This window comes from Bos taurus, chromosome 5, assembly GCF_002263795.3.
Source record: "Bos taurus isolate L1 Dominette 01449 registration number 42190680 breed Hereford chromosome 5, ARS-UCD2.0, whole genome shotgun sequence".
NCBI lineage: Eukaryota > Metazoa > Chordata > Mammalia > Artiodactyla > Bovidae > Bos > Bos taurus.
This window is the reverse complement of record NC_037332.1, coordinates 57,215,101-57,237,624: the sequence shown is the minus strand read 5'-3', so window position 1 is coordinate 57,237,624 and position 22,524 is coordinate 57,215,101. Positions and strand designations below refer to the sequence as shown.

Below are 22,524 nucleotides of genomic sequence, written 5' to 3'. Positions count from 1 at the left end.
GTCTCTAGGGCCCTCTCCGCGTCCCCCTCCTCCTCCTTTCCAGGAAGACCCCAGGCCCCGAAGGCCTGGGAAAGTGAACGCCTGTGGTGGGAACGGCGGCCGCCCCGACGGCGCGGTCCAACTCCAGTGTGCAAGGGGAGGCAGCTGTTCTCCCAGGCGGCCGTGGGGGGCAGCAGAGGGGACGGCGACAGGTGCGGGAGCCCCTCCCGGGGTGGAAGTGAAAAGGCGGGCTTCGGGGTCTGTTCCCAGGCTGGAAGCCACCCCCGCCCCCCTACCAAATCCCCGGGAGAGGCCGGGCCGGCGCCGGGTCTGGAGGAGGAAGCGGCCGGAGACAGTGCAATTTCACGCGGCCTCTGGAGCTCGGGTTCCTCGGCAGGGCGGATGAGTTATGGGGTTTGGAGGGGGTTTCCGGGGAAACTGAGGTGGCCTGAGCGGGCGACAAAAACACCCTCCCCCTCAAAAACACACACACACACAGGCAAACACATTGAGACAGAAACTCCCCCAAGTGACCCAACCGGCTAGGGGAGTTGAGTGATTTGGTTAGTGGGCGAGGCCAACTCGCAGGGGGTCGGGCTTTGGAGCGTTCGCTCCCCACCCCCATTACCTTTCTCCTCTGGAAGTATTTGGGGGCGTTCGGAATCTTGGACTCCGGGAGAATAATTAGGGCGAGAGCAGTTTAGGATCTGCGCGGCCAAACTGCCGGGCACTGGGCGTGGGGCGCGCTAGCTCGGGGCGGGCCGCCGAAGCTCCGGCAATCTCTACTCCAGCCTCGCGCCCGAGGGGGCGCGGCCGAGACTCACCCCCTCCCCCTGCGCTCCGTCCTGCGCTCCCTCGCAGACTCCACTCCTCCCCTGCCATCCCGCCCCGGACTCCGGCTCCGGTTGCACTTCGCAGCCTCCTCTGCCGCCGCTACCGGGTCGCTGGCGGCTCAGGTGGCTTCGCTTCGATGTCCTAGTCCAGGGCCCTTCCCGGCCGGCTTGGGCTGGGCTCCCCTCACCCTACGCTGGAGTCATGAGGGTGAACCGGGCTCTGCAGGTGCTGGGTTTCCTCCTCAGCCTGGCCCGGGGCTCCGAGGTGGGCAACTCGCAGGCAGGTAAGCGGCGCGGGAGCACTGGCGGGCTCCGAACCCGGGATTCCGAGCCGGATTCGTGGGGTGCCGGAGGCCAGTGGCAGGAGCTTGGGCTGCGCGAAGCTGGGGCGCGAAGCCCCCGCCGGCTGGGACCCCCTGGGCTCGGGACCGTCAGGATGGGGTTCTCGGCGTGGTCCGGGCGGGGACGCGATTCTGGGACCTGCCCCCCGGCCACCGCCTCCTGGGCGCATCGCAGACCCTCAGATTTGTCTCTCCGGCGGATGCTGAAACCATTCACACTTCTGAGGGACCCTGCAGGGATGGGAACTAGGACCTCCATTCTGTAAACGTGAGGGGGTGATTGGAGGTGGAGATCTTGGAGGAAGAGGGACACGGAGGTGAGGGTCTCGGTTTGCTCTAGACGTCCTTGGCCCCTGGGGCTCAGCGCGCTCCAGTTTCGTTGTTTTGCCGACAGGGCGGAGCTGTGGAAGGGGGGGAGGTTGTTGTTCTCTAGTGTTGGAAAACAAGAGTGGCACCTCCTCTTCCGTGAGTGGGCCTGCCCTGGGGAGAGTGGAGAATAACCTGGGGGCTAAGTCCAGGCGACAGCAGGGGGAGAGGCCACGCAGAGGCTGACTGCCCTCGTTCTCTCAAAATAATAAAGTTGGCTGGTCCCCAACTTGACCAAACTTTTTTTGTTAAGCCGCAGACCATTTAACCAATATTTACTGAGCATCTACTATGTACAGAGCCCTGGACCACGAGCTATAGGGTGAAGAATTTCCAGCCGCTATATTTCTGCCTTTTCTCTCCCCAACTTGAGGGCTGACAGGGCACCTGTCCTGTCTTCTGAGCCCCCTATCCTGGGGAGGGTCCTTCTCAGACCCAGCTTCACCCCCACTCCCATTCTGTTTATTGTCTGGCTGTCTCCGGTCCTCTAGACAAGAGTCAGATCACCCCTCTGTTCCTTCTCCCACTCCCATGCCAGCTAAGCCCCCCTCTTTGGGGTGTCTCCGGGGCGGTGGACACCTGAGGGGTGCTGGGGATGCTGGCACTGGAGGAGTTCTGTTGATTTCCTCCCCTCCCCCCCAGATCTCAGCTTGAGGTTTGGCACTGTCAGGGCCCCTTCCCCAGGGTGGGAGTGGGAGAAACACCTGTGCTTCCCTCACAGTTGCTGGGCCTAAATTTAGACCCTGGGATCTTGGGATGTGAACACTCCCAGCTGGTAGAGGGCGGGGGTCTGGGGATTGGAGTGGGAGAGATGGAGTAAAGTGACTGTCTCACTGTTCCGCTCAGACCCCTGGAATCTTCAGCCGGGAACCCAGGAGTCCCGGATCCTGGCCGCCTTCCCTGAGGGAGACAGGAGGCAGGCATGGTTGGGTCTCTTTACCCTTTATCTGGCTCCTGCAGCCTCTGGGCATCCGGCCCCGTCTCAGTCCTTCTATAGCCCCTTTGTCCTGGTGGTGATGGGGGCGGGGGACTTGGGGGAGAAGGCCTCTAGTTGAGGAGGGGCTGAAGATTCTTGTTGCGACCCACCCCAGTGCTCTCTACCAAAGAGGAGCCTGTGACACTGGCCCTCCCGGTGCCCCTGGTCGCTGGTTATAGCAGGGACTTTTGAATTCCCCTCCCCCTCCCCTCCTCCCCTAGATGCCTGGTTCCTCAGAGGTGTTGTTCATAGTTTCCCGCCCAGCCCTTTGCTCTTGTTTGTGTAATATGGACTTTACCCTCAGGGTGGCAGGGAACTGGGACCTCTAACACTGTAGTCTCCCCAGCTCGACACAAAGTCTGCACAAACACATGCGGGCAGGTGGGAAGGATGGGGCCACCTGCAATACTTCCTAACAAGGAAACCCAAGGACGGAACCTGTGGAGACTTCTGGGCCAGTAGGGGAGCTGTGTACGTGTTTGTCTGCGTGTGAGTGTGTACACACACACACCCCGCTTCCCTGTGCAGAAATCTTGGCTCCTCCTTTATCTGGGGAGAAAGGTTGGCGCCTTGACTTGGAAGAGGGGGTGTCCTGCCAAGAAGGGAGTTGGGGTGGGGCTGTTGCAGAAACGACCAGCTTTCTAGTGGTTTTCTTTTCAACCCAAGGACCCTAGGGTTCCCAGGCACCTCTGGGAGCTCGTGTCTGTTTACTTCTCTGCTGGGTCTAGCTCACCCTTTTCCCTTCGTGGGGAATGATAGGGAATGGGAGCCCCTCAAAGGTCGAGTGGTCAGACTAGGGGTGCATCCAGGAGAGGTTGGGGCCTCACCATCTCCCTTCCTCCATTCCCACTCCTGCCTCCCACTAGCTGCCACCGCCTCAGGGAAGGGTGGCTGGAACAGGTGGTATCTACCCGTTCCCCCGCAGCCTTTCACCGAGCCAGAGGAGAGACAGGGTAGGGCTTCAGGGTCCAAGATTGCCCATAAGCCCCCATGTCCTCCTCCGCACTTACAAAGTAAAGCGCACCTCCAAGACTGACATCGAGTGAGGATTGAGTGAGTGAGCGATGTTGGAAGACTTCTTAATGGATCTCCTCTGACAATGAAATTGGGTAGAAGGCTGAGACTAGGGGCAGTAGATTGCTGTTTCCATCCAACTTCTCTGTATTTGCTGAAAAATACTCTAGGGCTGGAAAGTGTGATGTGGAGAGAGCTGGCATGTGTGGGGATGAGGAAAGGAGTGAGAGGGAAGCCAGAGTTTAGGGAGGGGGTGTGGGGTAGGCAACCAGCTCCCTGTCTTCCAGCTTGAAAGACAAAGCTTACATTGACCCCCCACTACCACCATCACCGCCACCGCCAGAGGCCCCCCGCTAGTGAGGTCACTGGTCTGAACCCAAGGCTTGAGGGTGGAAGGGGGTTGCTGCTGAGGACAGGGTGTCTGGGGACAGGGTGGAGCAGCCCCCTCCTCCAAGATAGAATTGCCTCATTGTGGGCCGGACTGTGGCCCCAGGCACTGCCCCCACCCTCTGCCCCCATCCCACCCTCCCTAGACACAATAGGGGCTGTGTGCTGCCCCAAAGAGATATTTATTCCAGGACCTAGAGAGGCAGGATGGGGGTAGAGAAGTGCCCAGTTGGAGTGGGGGCGGGGAAGAGGAGGGTAACCAAGTTGTGGTCCATTTCTAACTTCTTCTTAGGGAGAGGAAAACAACCCCACATCCTCCTTGATTAACTCCTTAGCGCCCAAAGTAGTACCCAAAAGAGGCCCAGAGGAGGCCCAGGTGGGAGAAGGAAATCTTTTCACCTTCCTGTTCAGGGGGATAGTGAAGGGATTTTGGGAAAAGAGGAAGTTAAAGCTCTCAGTCCAGCCTTGATATCTGCCTCTACGGTTGAGGGTTGGGGGCAGCTGCCTTCTGGTCATGTTGAGTGTTACTAGAGGAGGGCGACCAAGGGGGTGGTCTTGGGGGGACGGGGCTGAAAACTTATGTCCAGCCCCCTGCCACTCTCCCCTCCACTTGGAACAGTGTGCCCTGGGACTCTGAATGGGCTGAGTGTGACTGGCGATGCTGAGAACCAATACCAGACACTGCACAAGCTCTATGAGAAGTGTGAGGTGGTGATGGGGAACCTGGAGATTGTGCTCACAGGACACAACGCTGACCTCTCCTTTCTGCAGGTTAGAGCGCTGACCTTCTCCCTCAACTTCTTTCCCCTTGTCCTCCTTATTGAAGCCTGTTTCCTGTCCTCCGGGCTACCCTGTGCTGGAGCTGGAGTTTAGCATTCCTAAAACTCAGTGGTTTCTAAGATCCAAGCCTGTGTGTTTATGGGGCAGTGATTGGAATCTAGGGCCTGTGGACTGGTGGCTGTAGCTGGGGATACACAAGGGCTGGCCACGAGAAGGGACAGGGGTGGGGTAGATTCTACACCAGGGACTGAGGGGCACCTGGGGAGGTGAGGCAGGGATAAGCAAAGACTGTCCTGGCATGAGGAGCCCTTGGAAGGAAAGGCTTGGAGCCTAGAATTTCTCAGCCATTTCCACAGCCCATCTTCACTTGTAGAAGTCATGTGGCACCTGCTATTCCTTACTCCAAAACAGGACTTGGAAAGAATTAGAGGAGTTAGGGAGGGAAAGGGGACTGAGACTTCTTGCCCCATTTCTTGTCCCTCTCACCGACGCAATCTGCTCCGTCACAGTGGATCCGAGAAGTGACCGGCTATGTCCTTGTGGCCATGAACGAGTTCTCTACACTGCCACTGCCCAACCTCCGAGTGGTGCGGGGGACCCAGGTCTACGATGGGAAGTTTGCCATCTTTGTCATGTTGAACTACAACACCAACTCTAGCCACGCTCTGCGCCAGCTCCGCCTTACTCAGCTCACTGGTCAGTTCCTGGTGATTCCTTCCAGGCCTGCCCTCAGCCCACCCGCTGACAGGTGCCTCCTTGACCAAGGCCCCAGACTGCTCCCTCTAAGGGCCCGTTCACGGCACCCACCAGCTTGACCACTAAGATGTAAAGGTCCACTCCTCCTTGAACAATAGAGAGACAGCCCTAACAGGGAGCTGGGGCATCTTGCTCCGGGGGAGGGCCCTCATGTCTTGGTGAGGCTGAAGGTGGAGCCAGGGCTATTACCCGTTCCTCTAACTTCAGTACAGTGTACCTTAATGTCCCTTCTTCTCTGGGAATGGGAATCCCTCCCCCACCCCCAAGGGCCAGCCCCCCAAGCCAGAGGGCTACAGGCTGGGTACTAAAATTCTCCCCGTCCCAGTCAGCTGAAAAACAGGCAGGTAGGGCACGCGGGGGTGTGGGTGTGGGCTTGAGTCAGGGATCTTCTCTCCTTCTTTCCCTTCCCCTCCCCCACTGGCTCAACCGGATCTGGACAGGTGTCTGAGGAGGCAGGACTTTCTTTCAGCCTGGCTCCTCCTCTTGTAAGGCGTCTGCAGTTTGGACTTAATTGGATGTACCTGTCTGCCCCATATCTCCTGCTTCTGACTGGGGTGGCCTCTCAGACTGGTGGGGAGGGAGGGAAGAGGGGGGACTCCCCTGACTAGCTCCTGACCCTCCTACTGGTCTTCCCTACCTCAGAGATTCTGTCAGGGGGTGTTTACATTGAGAAGAACGAGAAACTTTGTCACATGGACACAATCGACTGGAGGGACATCGTGCGGGACCGAGATGCTGAGATAGTAGTGAAGAACAATGGCAAGACCTGTGAGTGGCTATGATCAAGACTGCCCCTCACCCAACCAGAGTGACTCCCTTCTGTTCCTCAGTATGTCCCTAATCTGAACCCAGTCTCCCTTGAACAAACCTCAGGCTCTAACCCAAGGAGCTTGCCAGGTGGAAGCAGGTCGGTTGCCTAGAACCGGAACTGCAGACGCAGGGTGCCAGGGAAAGGGGCAGAAGAGCTCTGTGCTGAGTGAGAAGCCAGGTCTCGACTCCAGATCCATTTCTCTTTCCACTCCAGCATCCTCCCTTCTTGGAGCCCACCTACCCGCAACTGCAGGCTGCCACTCCCTGTCCACTCACTTGCACATATTCCTACTGAGTTCAGTTTGCCAAGAAGAACCAAATTCCTGGCTTGAGACTGGGCTGAGCCGGGCATGTGCCCCAGGCCCTCCCCTTGGCCGCCCTGTGGGTGGTGTGGAGGCGCGGCTCCACCCCTTGCTGACAGGTTCACTTGAGCCCAGCCCTGCTCTGCGAGGGCAAGGAGGGACACCACCCTGGCTCCTCACTTCCCGGGACTGGGTGCCTGTGTGCTGACATCATACCCTGTTGATTTGAGCAAGCCTTTTTGACGGCCTTTTTCTCTCCCAAACAGGTCCCCCCTGTCATGAGGCCTGCAAGGGGCGATGCTGGGGTCCTGGACCAGAAGACTGTCAGACATGTGGGTCTACTTCATTTACTTCATCTACTCCATGTACACTTTCTTATCCTTTTCCACCCCAACTGTGTCAGGGGGGTGGGGATGAGCCTAGAGGGCAAGAGGGTGAGGGAGAGCCTCAGAACACAGTCCCAGAAACCCTGACAGCTGTGCTTTCTCTCCTTCTACAGTAACCAAGACTATCTGTGCCCCACAGTGTAATGGTCACTGCTTTGGGCCCAACCCCAACCAGTGCTGCCATGACGAGTGTGCAGGGGGCTGCTCAGGCCCTCAGAACACAGACTGCTTTGTACGTACTGTTGCCACCACCTGACTGTTCTGAAATGGGATGTGGGCTTTGGGGAGGAAGTTAGGGTACATATGTAACATGAGTCTTATAAGCCTTCTGTGTTCCTAGGCCTGCCGACTCTTCAATGACAGTGGGGCCTGTGTACGCCAGTGTCCACAGCCTCTAGTCTACAACAAGCTAACCTTCCAGTTGGAACCCAATCCCCATACCAAGTATCAGTATGGAGGAGTGTGTGTAGCCAGCTGTCCCCGTAAGTGTCTGAAGGGAAGGAACAATGGTAGTAGAACCAGGATTTTAGTCTTTTAGCCATTTTTTACAAAAATTTATTTATTTATGAATGGTAGCACTGGATCTTCATTGCTTTGCGTGGGCTTTCTCTATTTGCAGTGAATCGGAGGCTTCTCTTAGTTTCAGTGTGTGGGCTTCTCATAGTGGTGGCTTCTCTTGTTGAGAAGCACGGGCTCTAGGCATATAGGCTTCAGTAGCTGCGGCTTGTGGGCTCTAGAGCTCAGGCTCAGTAGTTGTGGCACATAGACTTAGTTGCTTCACTGCATGTGGGATCTTCCTAGGGATTGAACCTGTGTCTCCTGGATTGGCAGGCAGGTTCCCTTCCACTGTGCCACAAGGGAACTCCTATCCATTTTATTTTTTTAATATTGTTTTTGCCGCACTGCACAGCATGTGGGATCTTAATTCCCCAAACAGCGATTGAACCCATGCCCCTTACACTGGAAGCATGGAGTCTTAACCATTGGACCACAAAGGAAGTCCCTGACAGGATTTTATTTATTTTATCTTATTTTATTTGTGTGTGTGTGTGACCAGCAACCTGCTGTTTTTAAAATATAACATTTATTGCATAGATGGTTTGATACAGAAGAGCTTTTCTTCTCATTTTGACTTTGGAAGTACTATGTGACTGAAAACAAAGAGGAAGTACCAAAACTGAACTTGGGATTCTGTGTTCATGTGGTATAAACCAATTTCATATTTAACATGTAGCAGCAGTTTTTAAGTTTCCTTTAGAAAAATATGAATTCCACACATTTGTTATTTTGTCCTGTTTAATTCATGGGCTGAAATCACTAGGATCAACTTCTTTCTAGAGGAAACAGAGGAACAGAGAATGGAAGGAACAGTGAATCTTTCTGAAACCAGCCTCCGACTGACACATAGCTTCCCCGGAGCTGGTGGAAAAAACAGTCCTTTGGGTTTTTTGTTTTGTTTTCACGGCCGGGTGTTTTATGTAGTGACTGAATCTCAGCATCATGTCCATAAATCACAGAGAAAAACAAAACAGAGAAACTTGCACCTCAAGAAACTTTTAGGAACATCTATCTATCTATGTATTTATACATATATACACACACATATATATATTGGGTAAAAACCCTGAGAGAAGGAGAAAGAGAATCAAAGAAAATGTATAGAAACAAATTAGCTGGACATGCAAACTAAGCTATGATTCATCCAGAGTTTAAACAAATCAAATTTCACAGTTTAATATTGGGGGAGGGGACAGAACAACAAACAAATGATACATCTTCCAACTTCACTAATAAAATGTGGCAAGACTTTATCGACTTCAAGGGTATAAATGAAGGCTAAATAAAACGTTAAATCAATGGTGATTATTTTGAGTGGCAGTCCTGGCCATGTTGCCAGGCTGGTTCCTGCTATACATCTTACCCCAGGGGTAAGCACATCCTACCCCTTAAGGTGTGCTTCTTCCCACAATATGAACCAGGGTTTTAGATGAAATTTTTTCTTTTTTTTTTGGCCATGTCCCTGACTAGGGATCGAACTCGAGCCTTCAGCAGTGAAAGCACCGAGTCCTAATCACTGTACTGCCAGGAAATTCCCTAGATGCAATTTTAGGAGGTGAAATGGATCAAGTTGGGAGGTTAATTGAGAGTGTAAAGGGCAATGGGTTGTGATCATCATCACCCTTAACAAATGGCCCCTATGTCCTGTTCCCCCCATCTATTTCCCCATGACTTCCGCCAATTGCTCCTAGTTCTGCTTTTTGGATCCAAAGAGCAAAGGGCCTTTCTAATCCATGCTTAGAATCTGGCACTTGAGGAACCTCCGGTGGTCAACTGGAGCAAATCCATGCAGATGAGGAGGGAGGCGGTTCAGCTGGTAGTTGGCAGTGTTCCTCTCTCATCTCTTTCCTCTTTCCTAGATAACTTTGTGGTGGATCAGACGTCTTGTGTCAGGGCCTGTCCTCCTGACAAGATGGAAGTAGATAAAAATGGACTCAAGATATGTGAACCTTGTGGGGGTCTGTGCCCGAAAGGTGAGTAAAAGAAAGGAGTTGATGATGAGAGACCCTTTCCCCTGACTCAGCCCCGACCCCTCATCCCCACACTGAGCCTCTTCTGTTTGCAGCCTGTGAGGGGACAGGCTCCGGGAGCCGCTTCCAGACTGTGGACTCGAGCAACATTGATGGATTCGTGAACTGCACCAAGATCCTGGGCAACCTGGACTTTCTTATCACTGGCCTCAATGGGTTAGAGATCCTGTTTTCATCCTCTGATCCCCCACCCCAGCAGCCCCCTCACAGTTCATTGCACTGGTTCAAGCCTTCATATGGGGAGCTGATCAGGAGGTTAGATTAGAAAATCTTAGAGGTCACAAAGGACCTGGCAGTGCTTAATCCCCCAGGGCTTGAATCCCCTCAGACACCCCGGAGCAACCCAGCCACCTGCATGGCAAGGGACAGGGACAGAGTGTCCTCCTTCTTAAAGGCTTCTAAATATTCTTAAATTGGATAAAAATCTGTCTCCCCATGACTTCCAGCTGTTTCATCTAGTTCTGCTCCTTGGTATGGAGCCACAAAGAGCAAGGGACATTCCAGTCCATAGGACAGCATTTACAGTGAGTGTGTGTGTGAGAGAGAGAGAGAAACATTAGACCACCTGTCTTTGGACAATATTATATCTAAAGTTGCAAAAATGGTATAAAGATTTTCCATATGCTCTTTATTCAGATCCCTCAAGTGTTAATAGTGTACCATAAAAAAAGGAAAGGAAAGTGAAGTCACTTAGTCGTGTCCGACTCTTTGCGACCCCATGGACTTGTAGCATACCAGGCTTCTCTGCCCATGGCATTTTCCAGGCAAGGGTACTGGAATGGGGTGCCATTTCCTTCTCTAAACAGTGTACCATATGCTTTATCATTTCTCTCTCTACACATCACATGCGCACACACACACACTCATTATATATGCTCTTGTTTTTCTGAACCACTTGAAGGTAAATTTCCAGACATGGTGTCCTCTCACCCCAGTGACATTTAAGGGTGTATTCCTTGAAAACAAGAACATTGTCTAACTTAACCACAGTACGTTTGTTTAAATCAAGAAACTAGCACTGATACAAAATGTTATCTAATCTACAGATGTCAATCAGATTTCTCTTAATTGTCTTACTAAAGTCCCAGATCATACATGTACATCCATTGTCTCTTCAGTCTCCTTTAATCTGTAACAGTTCATGCCCTTGACATTGTTGATGAGTACAGGTCAGGTGATTGGTAGAATGTTCTTCAGTTTGGGTTTGTCTAATGTTTTCCTCACACTTAGATTCAAGTTAGGCATTTTTTTTTTTTACATAATTCTTTTTTATTGAAATATAGATGATATGCAATATTACATTAATTTCAGATGTACAGCCTAGTGATTTGACATTTAAATGCACTATAATGCCACCACAAGTCTAGTAACCACCTGTCCCCATACAAAATCATTACATTATTATTAACCATATTCCTTATGCTGTATATTACCTCCCTGTGACTTATTTTGTAATTGTAAATCTGTACCTCTTTTTAAAATTTGTTTTTACGTGAAGGATAATTGCTTTATAGTATTATGTTGGTTTCTACCAAACATTAGCATGAATCAGCCACAGGTTTACCTATGTCCTCTCCCACTCAAGTTAGGCATTTTTGATAATACTACAGACGTATTCTCCGTGCATCATATCAAGAAGGCACATGATATTGATCTGTCCCATTACTGGTGATGATGCCTCTGGTCATTTGGTTAAGGTGGTGTCTGCCAGCTTTTCTACAGTAAAGTTATTTTCCCTTTTCAATTAAATATCTTTTGGGGAGATACTTGCTTGAAGCAGTTTTTTGTGTTTTAAATATTTATTGGGCTATGCCAAGTCTTAGCTGTGGCATGTGGAATCTAGCTCCCTGATCAGGGATCAAACCCAGGCCCCCTGCATTGAAAGTGTGGAGTCTTAGCCAGTGGACCACTAGGGAAGTCCCCCGAACCAGTTTTTATGAGAATTGCCAAATGATGATTTTCTAACTCCATTGTTGTTGTGTTGATCACTTGCTAAGTTGTGTCCAACTCTCTGTGACCCCATGGACGGCAGCACACCAGGCCTTCCTGTCCCTCACAAATAAATGCCAATTTGTTGGCATTCTGGTATTAGGCAGAGCCTTTCCTTCCTATTTATTTATGTGTTGGTGTGTTTAATCTGTGTGGATACTTGTTTTAGTCAATGTTTCATAGTCTCTTACAATCATTATTCCAGTTAACCAGTTCAGTTATTCTTGATTCGCTCAAGCTGGCTCTGGTGAAGAATGGTATTTGGAAACTAGGCATGCTTACTGCTACTAGGTTATGCTTCTACTTTGTTGACTGGTTTTCACTGTTCTCCCCAGGGACCCCTGGCACAAGATCCCTGCTCTGGACCCTGAGAAGCTCAATGTCTTTCGGACAGTGCGGGAGATCACAGGTGAGTGGAAGGGGAAGAGGCTACCCTTTCTAAGAGGGCTAGATGAACCACTGGTACAAACTGCAGTGTAACCACTTGAGAAAATCGTGTCCCAAGCAGCAGGGGAAGGACCAGCTGAAACTGAGAAGGGAAGGGGAGAGACTCCCCACTCATACACCCTTCTCTGTCCCCTCAGGTTACCTGAACATCCAATCCTGGCCTCCTCACATGCACAACTTCAGTGTCTTTTCCAACCTGACGACCATTGGGGGCCGAAGCCTCTACAAGTGAGTATGAGGTGTGGAGGCAAAGAATTGTTTCTTAGGCATCTTGAGTGAAATATAAGGCCTGGTCTCACACCTGCTTCCCAGGTGGCGCTAGTGGTAAAGAACTTGCCTGCAGGAGACAGAGATGTCATGTGGGTTTGATCCCTGGGTTGGGAAGATCCCCTGGGAGGGCATGGCAAACCACTCCAGCTTTCTTGCCTGGAGAATCCCATGGACAGAGGAGCCTGGTGGGCTGTATAGTCCATGGGGTCACAAAGAGTCGGACATGACTGAGCGACTTATACAGTGGGAGTTTGATGGGGGCAAAGACTACAGGAGGGGAAGTCCCTCTCAGTGACTAGTTCAGAGCAAATTTGTTGAAGGAAAATGAATCCAAAGCATGGTCAGTTTTTCCTCTGTGGTCTCCCCTCTCATCTGGTCTCCTTGCTCTCAGCCGGGGCTTCTCACTGTTGATCATGAAGAACTTGAATGTAACATCTCTGGGCTTCCGATCCCTGAAAGAAATTAGTGCTGGGCGTATCTACATCAGTGCCAACAGGCAGCTCTGCTACCACCATTCCCTGAACTGGACCAGGCTGCTTCGGGGGCCTTCAGAAGAGAGGCTGGACATCAAGCATAATCGGCCCCGCAGAGACTGCGGTGAGAGAAAGGGCCCAGGACAGATGGGTGGGGGTCAGGTGCGAGGGGGGTGTAAGGACTGCTCTGCCCTTCAAGTGGGAGAACAAATGAGGGATGGAGCCAAGGAAAGGGGGACATTAGGCTGGAAACAGTAATGAACAAAAGTGTTCTTGCCTGGAGAATCCCAGGGACAGGGGAGCCTGGTCTATGGGGTTACTGTCTATGGGGTTGCACAGAGTTGGACATGACTGAAACGACTTAGCAGCAGCAGCAGTAATGAGCAAGAGTAAGGAAAAGGCTTGTTAGGAGACCTCAGGCTCCTCCTAACTCAGCCCTTCCTTTCCAGTGGCAGAGGGCAAAGTGTGTGATCCACTGTGCTCTGGAGGATGCTGGGGCCCAGGCCCTGGCCAGTGCCTATCTTGCCGGAACTACAGCCGAGGAGGTGTCTGTGTCACCCACTGCAACTTCTTGAACGGGTACAGTGAGGGGAGAGAGTCAAGAAGGGGTAGGGGGATTGGGCCCTGGGAGGAAGATGTTCAGGTGGCACCTGAAAGCCTTTAGATAACTTTCTGCATGTGCCTTGGTGGGAATTAGGTAGGAGGCCCTGTGGTTGGGGGATCAGGGCAGGTCAGGCCTTGGAAGTGACTCCCCTCTCTTTACCTCCTGCCCCACCCCACCCCAGGGAGCCTCGTGAGTTTGCCCATGAAGCTGAGTGTTTCTCCTGCCACCAGGAATGCCAACCCATGGAGGGCACTGTCACGTGCAATGGCTCGGTACAGTAGTAGCACCAGGATCTCTATGGGAGAGAGGGCAGGGCTGCCCTGGAGGGTCTAGGGAATGCTGTGGCCAAAATTCAAGGCCTTAGAGAGGCACAGGGAGGCCAGATGATGCTAGGGCCTGAGGCCGGAGGAAACCGAATGACTGGGTGAGTTCTTATTGGGAGTATAGAGTTGATCTTGGGATCCCATACTTCCTGACCATCTCTCTTCCACTCAGGGCTCTGATGCTTGTGCCCAGTGTGCCCATTTTCGAGATGGGCCCCACTGTGTGAGCAGCTGCCCCTTTGGAGTCCTCGGTGCCAAGGGCCCCATCTACAAGTACCCAGATGCTCAGAATGAATGTCGGCCCTGTCATGAGAACTGCACCCAGGGGTCAGTGATGGGATGATAAAAGGGTACTGGAGGAGGGGTAGGAGCACAGAACTAGGGGGAAAGTAGAGCCTGAGGAGACCAGAAAGGAACTATGATGTAAGAACCACTCCCAGCTGTGTAGTGAAGGACTAGAGAAAGGGAAACTCAGTAGCTGCTCAAAATGACACCACAATTTGAGACCTGGAATAGCCTCAACTCGGGGGAGTTTCATGCAAGAGAGGGACTCAGGGAGGGTTGCTGAGCCAGAGATGGGGGCCATGTCTTGGGATATGCTTTGGGCTCCGGGACTGGATGCCATGAAAGGGTCTGAAACAATGTTATAAGTTGAGGCTGTTGGAATTGAGCCTCCAGTGGGAGTCTCCCAAGCTCCCATTTAAGGAGCTGATTTTCTTCTCCAGGTGTAAGGGACCAGAGCTACAAGACTGTTTAGGCCAACTGCTGCCACTAATCAGGTATGGTGGGCTTAGAGGTATAGGGAGCTGGGGATATTTGGGGAAGGGCAGTTACTTCCTGCAAAGAGTTGAGTCTATTCATTCTGGCCTTCTATATATAGGCTACTATCATGGGACTCAGGGACACAAGAATACAGGTTTCTGGCCTTCCCTTCCTAAAATTAACTTGCAGTAGTCTTGGGGTGGAGATTGAGGTTAGCCCCTTCATTGTTCAAGGATATATGCAAATGTGCATGTTAACTTCTTGCCCAAGATCTATTTTATACATTTAGTACAGGTATAAATGACATTTGTACAGGAAGCGTAGACCAAGGATAATTCTGGACTTCTCTGTCCTACAGCAAAACCCACCTGGCAATGGCCTTAACAGTGGTAGTCGGGTTGGCAGTGACTTTCCTGATCCTGGGCAGCACTTTTCTCTACTGGCGTGGACGCAAGATTCAGAATAAGAGGGCTATGAGGCGCTACCTGGAACGGGGGGAGGTGAGTGTCTATCTTACCCTGGAAACGTGCCCGATACCATCACCCTTGGAGAGCCTCTTCCTTCCCCAGAGCCTTGATCCCTTTCTTCAAGGAGGTAGTATGGTCCACCGGAAAGGACTCTGCCCAGAGAAATGGGAGACTCCCGATTTTGCCACTAATTTGCCATGTGACTTTGAAGAAGTTACCTTCCTTCTCTGCCTGTTTATGCACATATACAGAGGAAACAATAACACTCATTCTTACAAGATGGCTGTAAGGGTAAAAGGGGATGATATATGTGAAAATGCTTTGAAAATCAGAAAATGTGTAAAAGTACTCAAGGCATGGCTGAGTTCTTTCTCTGTTCACATGAAACTATCACAACATTGTTGATTGACTATACTCCAATATAAAATAAAAAATTCAAAGTTTGAAAAATTAATCAACGTGATAGTATTACCAACCCTCTCCCCTACCCCCCTATCAAAGTGAAAATCCAACCCTCTTGATTCCTGATCTCATGAACACAACTTCCTCAGTCCTCAAGGTCTGTTATTCCCCAATAGGCCTGAAATGTTTTCTAAGACTAGAGACATTTCTCCTCCTGTTCCCACCCCTTCAGGGTTCGCTGCTCTTGGCAGGCACCTGGGGCGAGGGGGTTGGAGATGGATATGGGAGTGGGCTTTCCTGAGTACCTCCTTCCCATCTGTTCTGCAGAGCGTAGAGCCTCTGGATCCCAGTGAGAAGGCTAACAAAGTCTTGGCCCGAGTCTTCAAAGAAACAGAGCTGAGGAAGCTTAAAGTGCTGGGCTCCGGCATCTTTGGAACTGTACACAAAGTGAGTGCCCACAGGAAGTTTGGGGAGGTGGGGAAAGGATCTAGGGCAAAGAGGAGAGAGATTGGGGAAAGATCATTTCATTCCATACCTTTTAATAGTGTTCTAGGTCCAAAAACTAGCAAACTCAGGAAAAAAGAGATCAGATTGGAGAGATTGGAGGTTACCAGAAGTAGAGGTGGGGTAGAAAAGAAAGAAAGTGAAGTCGCTCAGTCGTGTCCGACTCTTTGCTACCCCATGGAGTATATAGCCCACCAGGCTCCTCTGTCCATGGGATTTTCCAGGCAAGAATACTGGAGTTGCCATTTCCTTCATCCAGGGGATCTTCCCAACCCAGGGATCGAACCCAGCTCTTCTGCATTACAGGCAGATGCCTTAACCTCTGGGCTACCAGGGAAGCCCAGGTTCTCCACTGGGGTAGGAGGAGGAGGAACTGGATGAAGGCAGTCAAAATGTATAAACTTAGTTATAAGATAAATATGTACTAAGTGATGTGTGTGCATGCTAAGTTGCTTCAGTTGTGTACGACTCTTTGCGACCCTGTGGACTGTAGCCTGCCAGGCTCCGCTGTCCATGGCATTTTCCAGGCAAGAATACTGGAGCGGGTTGCCATGCCCTTCTCCAGGGGATCTTCCAGACCCAGGGACTGAAACTGCATATCCTGCAGCTCCTATATTACAGGCGAATTGTTTACCGCTGAGCCACCAGGGAAGCCCACAAAGTGATGTAAAATGTGATAAATGTAATTAACACTGCTGTATGCTATATATGAAAGTAGTTAAGAAAGTAAATCCTCTTAAAAGTTAAGATTTCCCATCATAAGAAAAAAACTTCTATTTCTTTAATTTTGTTTCTCTCTCAGATGATGGATATTCACTAAACTTATTGTGGTAATCTTTTCATGATACATGTAAGTCAAGTCATTATGCTGTACATCTTAAACATATACAGTGGTACATGTCAATTATACCTCAATAAAACTGGAAAAAGAAAAAAAAGGTCAAGGGAAAGGAGTAGCCTGGGGAGAATGACCTTAGGCTGACTCCTGCCCAAAACTTCCCAGGGCGTGTGGATTCCTGAGGGTGAATCAATCAAGATTCCAGTCTGCATTAAAGTCATTGAGGACAAGAGCGGACGGCAAAGTTTTCAAGCTGTGACAGACGTAAGTGAAGGCAGGGTGTTCGGTGTGCCACTAAGAGAGGATAGCTGTTAGATACAATTATGTAGAAACACGGTCTTGTGTTAGCAGGTACTATATTAGCCACAGAGATGTCCCTGAATGTTTGGGGAGCCCTGGTCTGGTTTTATGTGAACCTGTCTGTTCCCAGGATGACCTTTCTTGTTGTGTCTTTCAGCACATGCTGGCCATTGGCAGCCTTGACCATGCCCACATTGTACGGCTGCTGGGACTGTGTCCAGGGTCATCTCTGCAGCTTGTCACTCAGTATTTGCCTCTGGGCTCCCTGCTGGATCACGTGAGACAACACCGTGGGGCGCTGGGGCCGCAGCTGCTGCTCAACTGGGGAGTACAAATTGCCAAAGTGAGTGCGAGGAGCCTGGAGGAGTTTTAAGATGGAACTGCCTATGGGCCTGCAGGGAGGGGCCCAGGGGGTTGGAAGTGTTGAGAGGTACCTAAGGGTTTGAGGTGATTCTGGGGCTCAATTGAGAACCAATTTCTCCACCTTGAGAAAACTTCCTTCCCTACAGGGAATGTACTACCTTGAGGAACATGGCATGGTGCACAGGAACCTGGCTGCCCGAAATGTGCTACTAAAATCACCCAGCCAGGTTCAGGTGGCAGATTTTGGGGTTGCTGACTTGCTGCCCCCTGATGATAAGCAGCTACTGTACAATGAAGCCAAGGTAAGGTGATGGGAAGGCTGGGTAAAGAGTGGGCGTGGACTGAAGCATGGGAATAGGGAGCGAGTGCTCTGTGGTGTCCTTCAGAGGCCATCAGATGCTGCAGGGGCAGTTCAAGGAGAGGAACCTGGAGATGCCAGAAATAAAAGTTTAGAGAACAAAAAAGGAAAGAACAATGGAGAACCTGGGTTTAGAAATGCTAACACAGTGTGTAGAAATCAGCTGGTAATGCTTTTGTCTTTGATCCCTCAGACTCCAATTAAATGGATGGCCCTGGAGAGTATCCATTTTGGGAAATACACACACCAGAGTGACGTCTGGAGCTATGGTCAGTCCATCTGGATGCCCACCATAAGATTAATAGCCCAAATTCCAAAGTTGCCTTTTGAGACCCTTTCTTAGAGTCTCTAAGCCCTTCAGATCCTGGGTCAGATTTCCCTTAATCTGCATGCCCATGTCTACTATTTTGCCATCAACTAGTCATGTCTTCCTATACCAGGAGTGACAGTTTGGGAGCTGATGACCTTTGGGGCAGAGCCCTATGCAGGGCTGCGACTGGCTGAAATACCAGACCTGCTGGAGAAGGGGGAGCGGTTGGCACAGCCCCAGATCTGTACCATTGATGTCTACATGGTCATGGTCAAGTGTGAGTTACCTGCTGATCTCAGCTTTTTTTTTTTTTTTAAACTTCATTATTGCTTCATTGAACTGAAGAAAAAAGAAAAATAAGGGCACAGATAAACAATGCTCAGTGATGAAAAGTGAACACCCAGAACAGCAGTGCATGCCCCAGATGGTCTCTGCCCAATAAACATTAAGCACTTTCTACATTATTGTGATGCTGTTGGATGTCAGGCTCTCCACACAAAGACAAGGGAACAAAGCATTGGCTGTTTTCTAAGTGACTTCCCTCCCTACTCCCTACTCCACTCTCCTCTTATGGCTCTGCTTCCTACATCTTATCCCCAGGTTGGATGATTGATGAGAACATTCGCCCGACCTTTAAAGAACTAGCCAATGAGTTCACCAGGATGGCCCGAGACCCACCACGATATCTGGTCATAAAGGTGAGTAGGGACCTGGAGGTGCCAAAGAGATCTAGAAGGGGGAACTTGGCTGGAGCCAGGATCTATCTTAACAATCACCTGGTCTCATAGAGAGAGAGTGGGCCTGGAATTACCCCTGGGGCAGAGCCCCCACCTCTGACAAACAAGGAACTGGAGGAAGTAGAGCTGGAGCCAGAACTAGACCTGGACCTGGAGTTGGAGGCAGAGGAGGAGAATCTGGCAACCACACTAGGCTCTGCCCTTAGCCTGCCAATTGGAACACTTAATAGACCACGTGGGGTAAGACACTTTCCAGTTTCCTAAGACTTTATAAGCCATCTGCACACCTGCACCCTCACGAACCCCACAATGTCCATATTAATTACTCAAAGGCCTCTGTAGTGAGCAGATTTCTTTCTTAATCTAAACCTTTTCCTCACTTTTTTCATCCTAGAGCCAGAGCCTTGTAAGTCCATCATCTGGATATATGCCTATGAACCAGGGAAATCTTGGGGAGGTTGGCCAGGTAAGGTCTGTTTAGGAGGAGGCCAAGATGCTATATTTAAAATGGATAACCAACAAGTACCTACTGTATAGGGCAGAGAACTCTGCTTCAAGATTCTGTAACAACCTAGTTGGGAAAAGAATTTGAAAAAGAATAGATGAACATATAACTTTGTTGTACACCTGAAACTAACCTAACATTGTTAATCAACTAGGCTCCAATATAAAATAAAACATTTTTTAAAAAAATTAAAAAAGAGGATACCAAGAGGTTGGGTGGCAGTGCCTTAGGATTGGTAGGGAGTAGCAGGGGAGACTTTGGAAATCTCCGGTTTGATCAGGGTTCTACAAAATAGAAGGCGCTGAACAGCCCAATCTCTTTCTAGACAAATTTCTCTTCTTCCCTCGTTTCTGTGTAATTCACCATGTATTATTCTCCTCCTTAGGAGTCTGCAGTTTTTGGAGGCAATGAACGGTACCCCCGTCCAGCCTCTCTGCACCCAATGCCACGGGGACGCCTGGCATCAGAATCATCGGAGGGCCATGTGACAGGCTCCGAGGCCGAGCTCCAGGAGAAGGTGTCTATGTGTAGAAGCCAGAGCCGGAGCCCACGGCCAAGAGGAGACAGTGCCTACCATTCCCAGCGCCACAGCCTGCTTACTCCTGTCACCCCACAGTCCCCACCAGGGTTAGAGGAAGAGGATGTCAATGGTTATGTCATGCCAGATACACACATCAAAGGTGCCTGATTCTGCAGTGCTTTCCTCAAATCCTTCTCTAATCCTCCTTTTGCAGGCTCCTCTTAATCCTTTGGTCTTCTCTGAGCATATCCTTCCCTATTCATTTTTTCCTAACACCCTTCTACTCCCCACTGCCTATTACCATGAAGTAATACCACATACCTAGCCTTTCTTCTCTACCCCTAGGTACCTCCTCCCGGGAAGGCACCCTTTCTTCAGTGGGTCTCAGTTCTGTTCTGGGTACAGAAGACGACGATGATGAGGAATATGAATACATGAACCGGAGGAGAAGGTGCAGTCCATCTCGTCCTCCTAGGCCAAGTTCCCTCGAGGAGCTGGGTTATGAGTACATGGATGTGGGATCAGACCTCAGTGCCTCCCTGGGCAGCACACAGAGTTGCCCGCTCAACCCTGTGCCCAACATGCCCAATGCCAGCACAACTCCAGATGAGGACTATGAATATATGAATCGGCGACGTGGTGGAGGAGGTCCTGGGGGGGACTATGCAGCCATGGATGCATGCCCAGCCTCTGAGCAAGGGTATGAAGAAATGAGAGCTTTCCAGGGGCCTGTACTCCATGGTCCCCAGGTCCACTATGCCCGCCTCAAAACTTTACGTAGTTTAGAAGCCACTGACTCTGCCTTTGATAACCCTGATTACTGGCATAGCAGGCTTTTCCCCAAAGCAAATGCCCAGAGAATATAACCCCTGCTCACTGAGGTGCTCAGGGAGCATTTGATGGCAGCTAGTGCCTCTGGAGAGTAACTCTCTTCTTGGTCTCTCTCCCTCACAGGTCTCAGCCCCATTTCCTAGTCCTAGACAATTCCATTCAAACTTTGGAGGCCTTAAACACTTAGACACAAATTTCTTGTGGTTATGTAGCCAGCTGTGCACTTTTTCTCTTTCCTGATCCCAGGAAAGGAGATTTTAAAATAGGTTTTCCCTATTTTGTGTGCTTTCCCAATCCCATTCCTCAGCTTCCTCAGGGGAACTCCCTGGAGATATGAAGGATTACTCTTGTCCCTTTTTCTTAGACTCTGACTTGTTGACACTAGGCTTTAAAGTATGCCTTTATTTCCCTTTAGACTTTAAAGGAAGAGGAAAGGGGGGAACCCGGCAGGGGAAAGGAAAATTTTGGCTTACGATCCTTAATCCCGCAGAAATAATGAGAAGTGAAATCTTGTGAAGAAAGAGGTTGGGAGTAGATATTAATGATTACTATTAATTGAGCATTTACTATGTGCCAAGCATCCTGCTAAACTTTACCTATATTTATCTCATTTCATCATTTACACCAACTCTGTGACCTAGGTATTATCCTATTTTACAAATAAGGAAACTGAGCCTTAAAGAGGGACTTCCCTGATGGCTCAGTGGGTTAAGAATCCGCCTGCAATTCCGGAGACACAGGAGACACGGGTTCGAACCCTGGGTCGGGTAGATCCCCTGGAGGAGGGAATGGCAACCCACTCCAGTATTCTTGCCTGGAGAATCCCATGGATAGAGGAGCCTTAAAGAGATTAAGTAAATCAAGTAGCAGGTCCATGATTCAAAATCTTCCAATGCATGTGCTCTTACTGTAAGGTATCAAGGAAAACTGATGTAAGCCAGAGCCCTGATAAGGGGCATTGTCTTCTTGTTTTTGCACTGAATCAAGTCTAACTCCAACAACTACTGTAGCCTCCTCCTTCACCCTGACCTCTTATCCTAGAAGTGGAAGGGGGTGGTCAGAAGGAAAAATAACTGGACATCTCTGTGTAAACCGTAGCCTACATGTGCTGTATATGAGCTCCACCCAAGGGACAGATTCACAGGGGTCCCAAGAGCCACTTTCAGGAGCTATTCTCATCTACTTGTGGGAAGCTTCCAGTAGGGATAGAAAGAGGACCCAGCTTCAGACCTCTGTCCCTTTGGATGGGAAACTGGGGTATGTTTTTATCCCTCAAATTTTTTGTTTTTATACGTCTGAATAAAAATGCCAAAGTTTTGCAGCTTTCTGTCTGTCAAATGAAAACCTGTCAAAGTGTATGAGATAGAACACTCTTTTTCCCTGTCCCTCAGCCGTGGATGCTTCTTTCTGTCTCTTGACAATCCTACTGGGCCCCATGTCACTTTCTCCATCCCTACTTTTCCTTATTCCCTTAAGACGAGCATAGAGCACAGTCCTTTTCATTTTAGGGTTTTACTATGAAATCTCTATAGGGCAACCAACTGGGAATAACAAAACAAATAACGCGTTCGGGGAAGTTAGAAAAAGTCCTAAGAGGTAGAATACTGAAATTCATGTTTTAAAACTCATTCTCTTAAAAAAAAGTCTCTGTGAACACTTCCCCCAGATGGCCATCAAAACTTGTTAGAACAACAGTGCCATCTTCAGTGAGAGTCCGGTCTCTAGATCGGGATAATCCCTCACTAATCTGGCTGCCCAAGCAGCCCCTGCTTCCCGGATTCCCGATCTCTTTCCACACCCGCTCTGCCCCTCCCGGTTCTCCCAGCACCTGAGGACTAGAGGACTGGTCCGGCAGGTCTCGCCGGCAGCTCCAGGGACTCAGGGAAGGGCGTATCCTACCTCCCCACCCTTATTACGATCCTCCAAACTCGCTTCGGCTCCACCCCGCCCCTCAGCCTCCAAACCTATTTCCCTGCCGTAGCTCCGCCCCTCCTCCCTTACCC

The 22,524-nt window shown here is 50.3% G+C and overlaps 1 protein-coding gene and 1 long non-coding RNA gene across 2 annotated transcripts; one reads left to right on the top strand and one right to left on the bottom strand.

Annotated features, from left to right (window-relative positions):
• Positions 1-887: 887 nt before the first annotated feature.
• ERBB3 (erb-b2 receptor tyrosine kinase 3) lies at positions 888-21,842 on the top strand. The gene is made up of 28 exons (NM_001103105.1): positions 888-1,096; positions 4,516-4,667; positions 5,186-5,372; positions 6,075-6,200; positions 6,811-6,876; positions 7,044-7,162; positions 7,271-7,412; positions 9,348-9,461; positions 9,554-9,674; positions 11,843-11,916; positions 12,092-12,182; positions 12,616-12,821; positions 13,147-13,276; positions 13,483-13,573; positions 13,797-13,951; positions 14,350-14,403; positions 14,745-14,886; positions 15,583-15,702; positions 16,763-16,861; positions 17,055-17,240; positions 17,407-17,562; positions 17,812-17,887; positions 18,059-18,205; positions 18,529-18,626; positions 18,717-18,905; positions 19,060-19,131; positions 19,556-19,850; positions 20,036-21,842. The coding sequence occupies exons 1-28, from the start codon at positions 1,015-1,017 to the stop codon at positions 20,554-20,556; spliced, it is 4,011 nt and encodes a 1,336-aa protein (NP_001096575.1). The 5' UTR covers positions 888-1,014; the 3' UTR covers positions 20,557-21,842.
• LOC132345300 (uncharacterized) lies at positions 14,640-18,534 on the bottom strand. The gene is made up of 2 exons (XR_009494541.1): positions 18,215-18,534; positions 14,640-17,686 (listed from the first exon to the last, which is right to left on the bottom strand). It is a non-coding gene; the product is annotated as an uncharacterized lncRNA (long non-coding RNA).
• Positions 21,843-22,524: the final 682 nt, after the last annotated feature.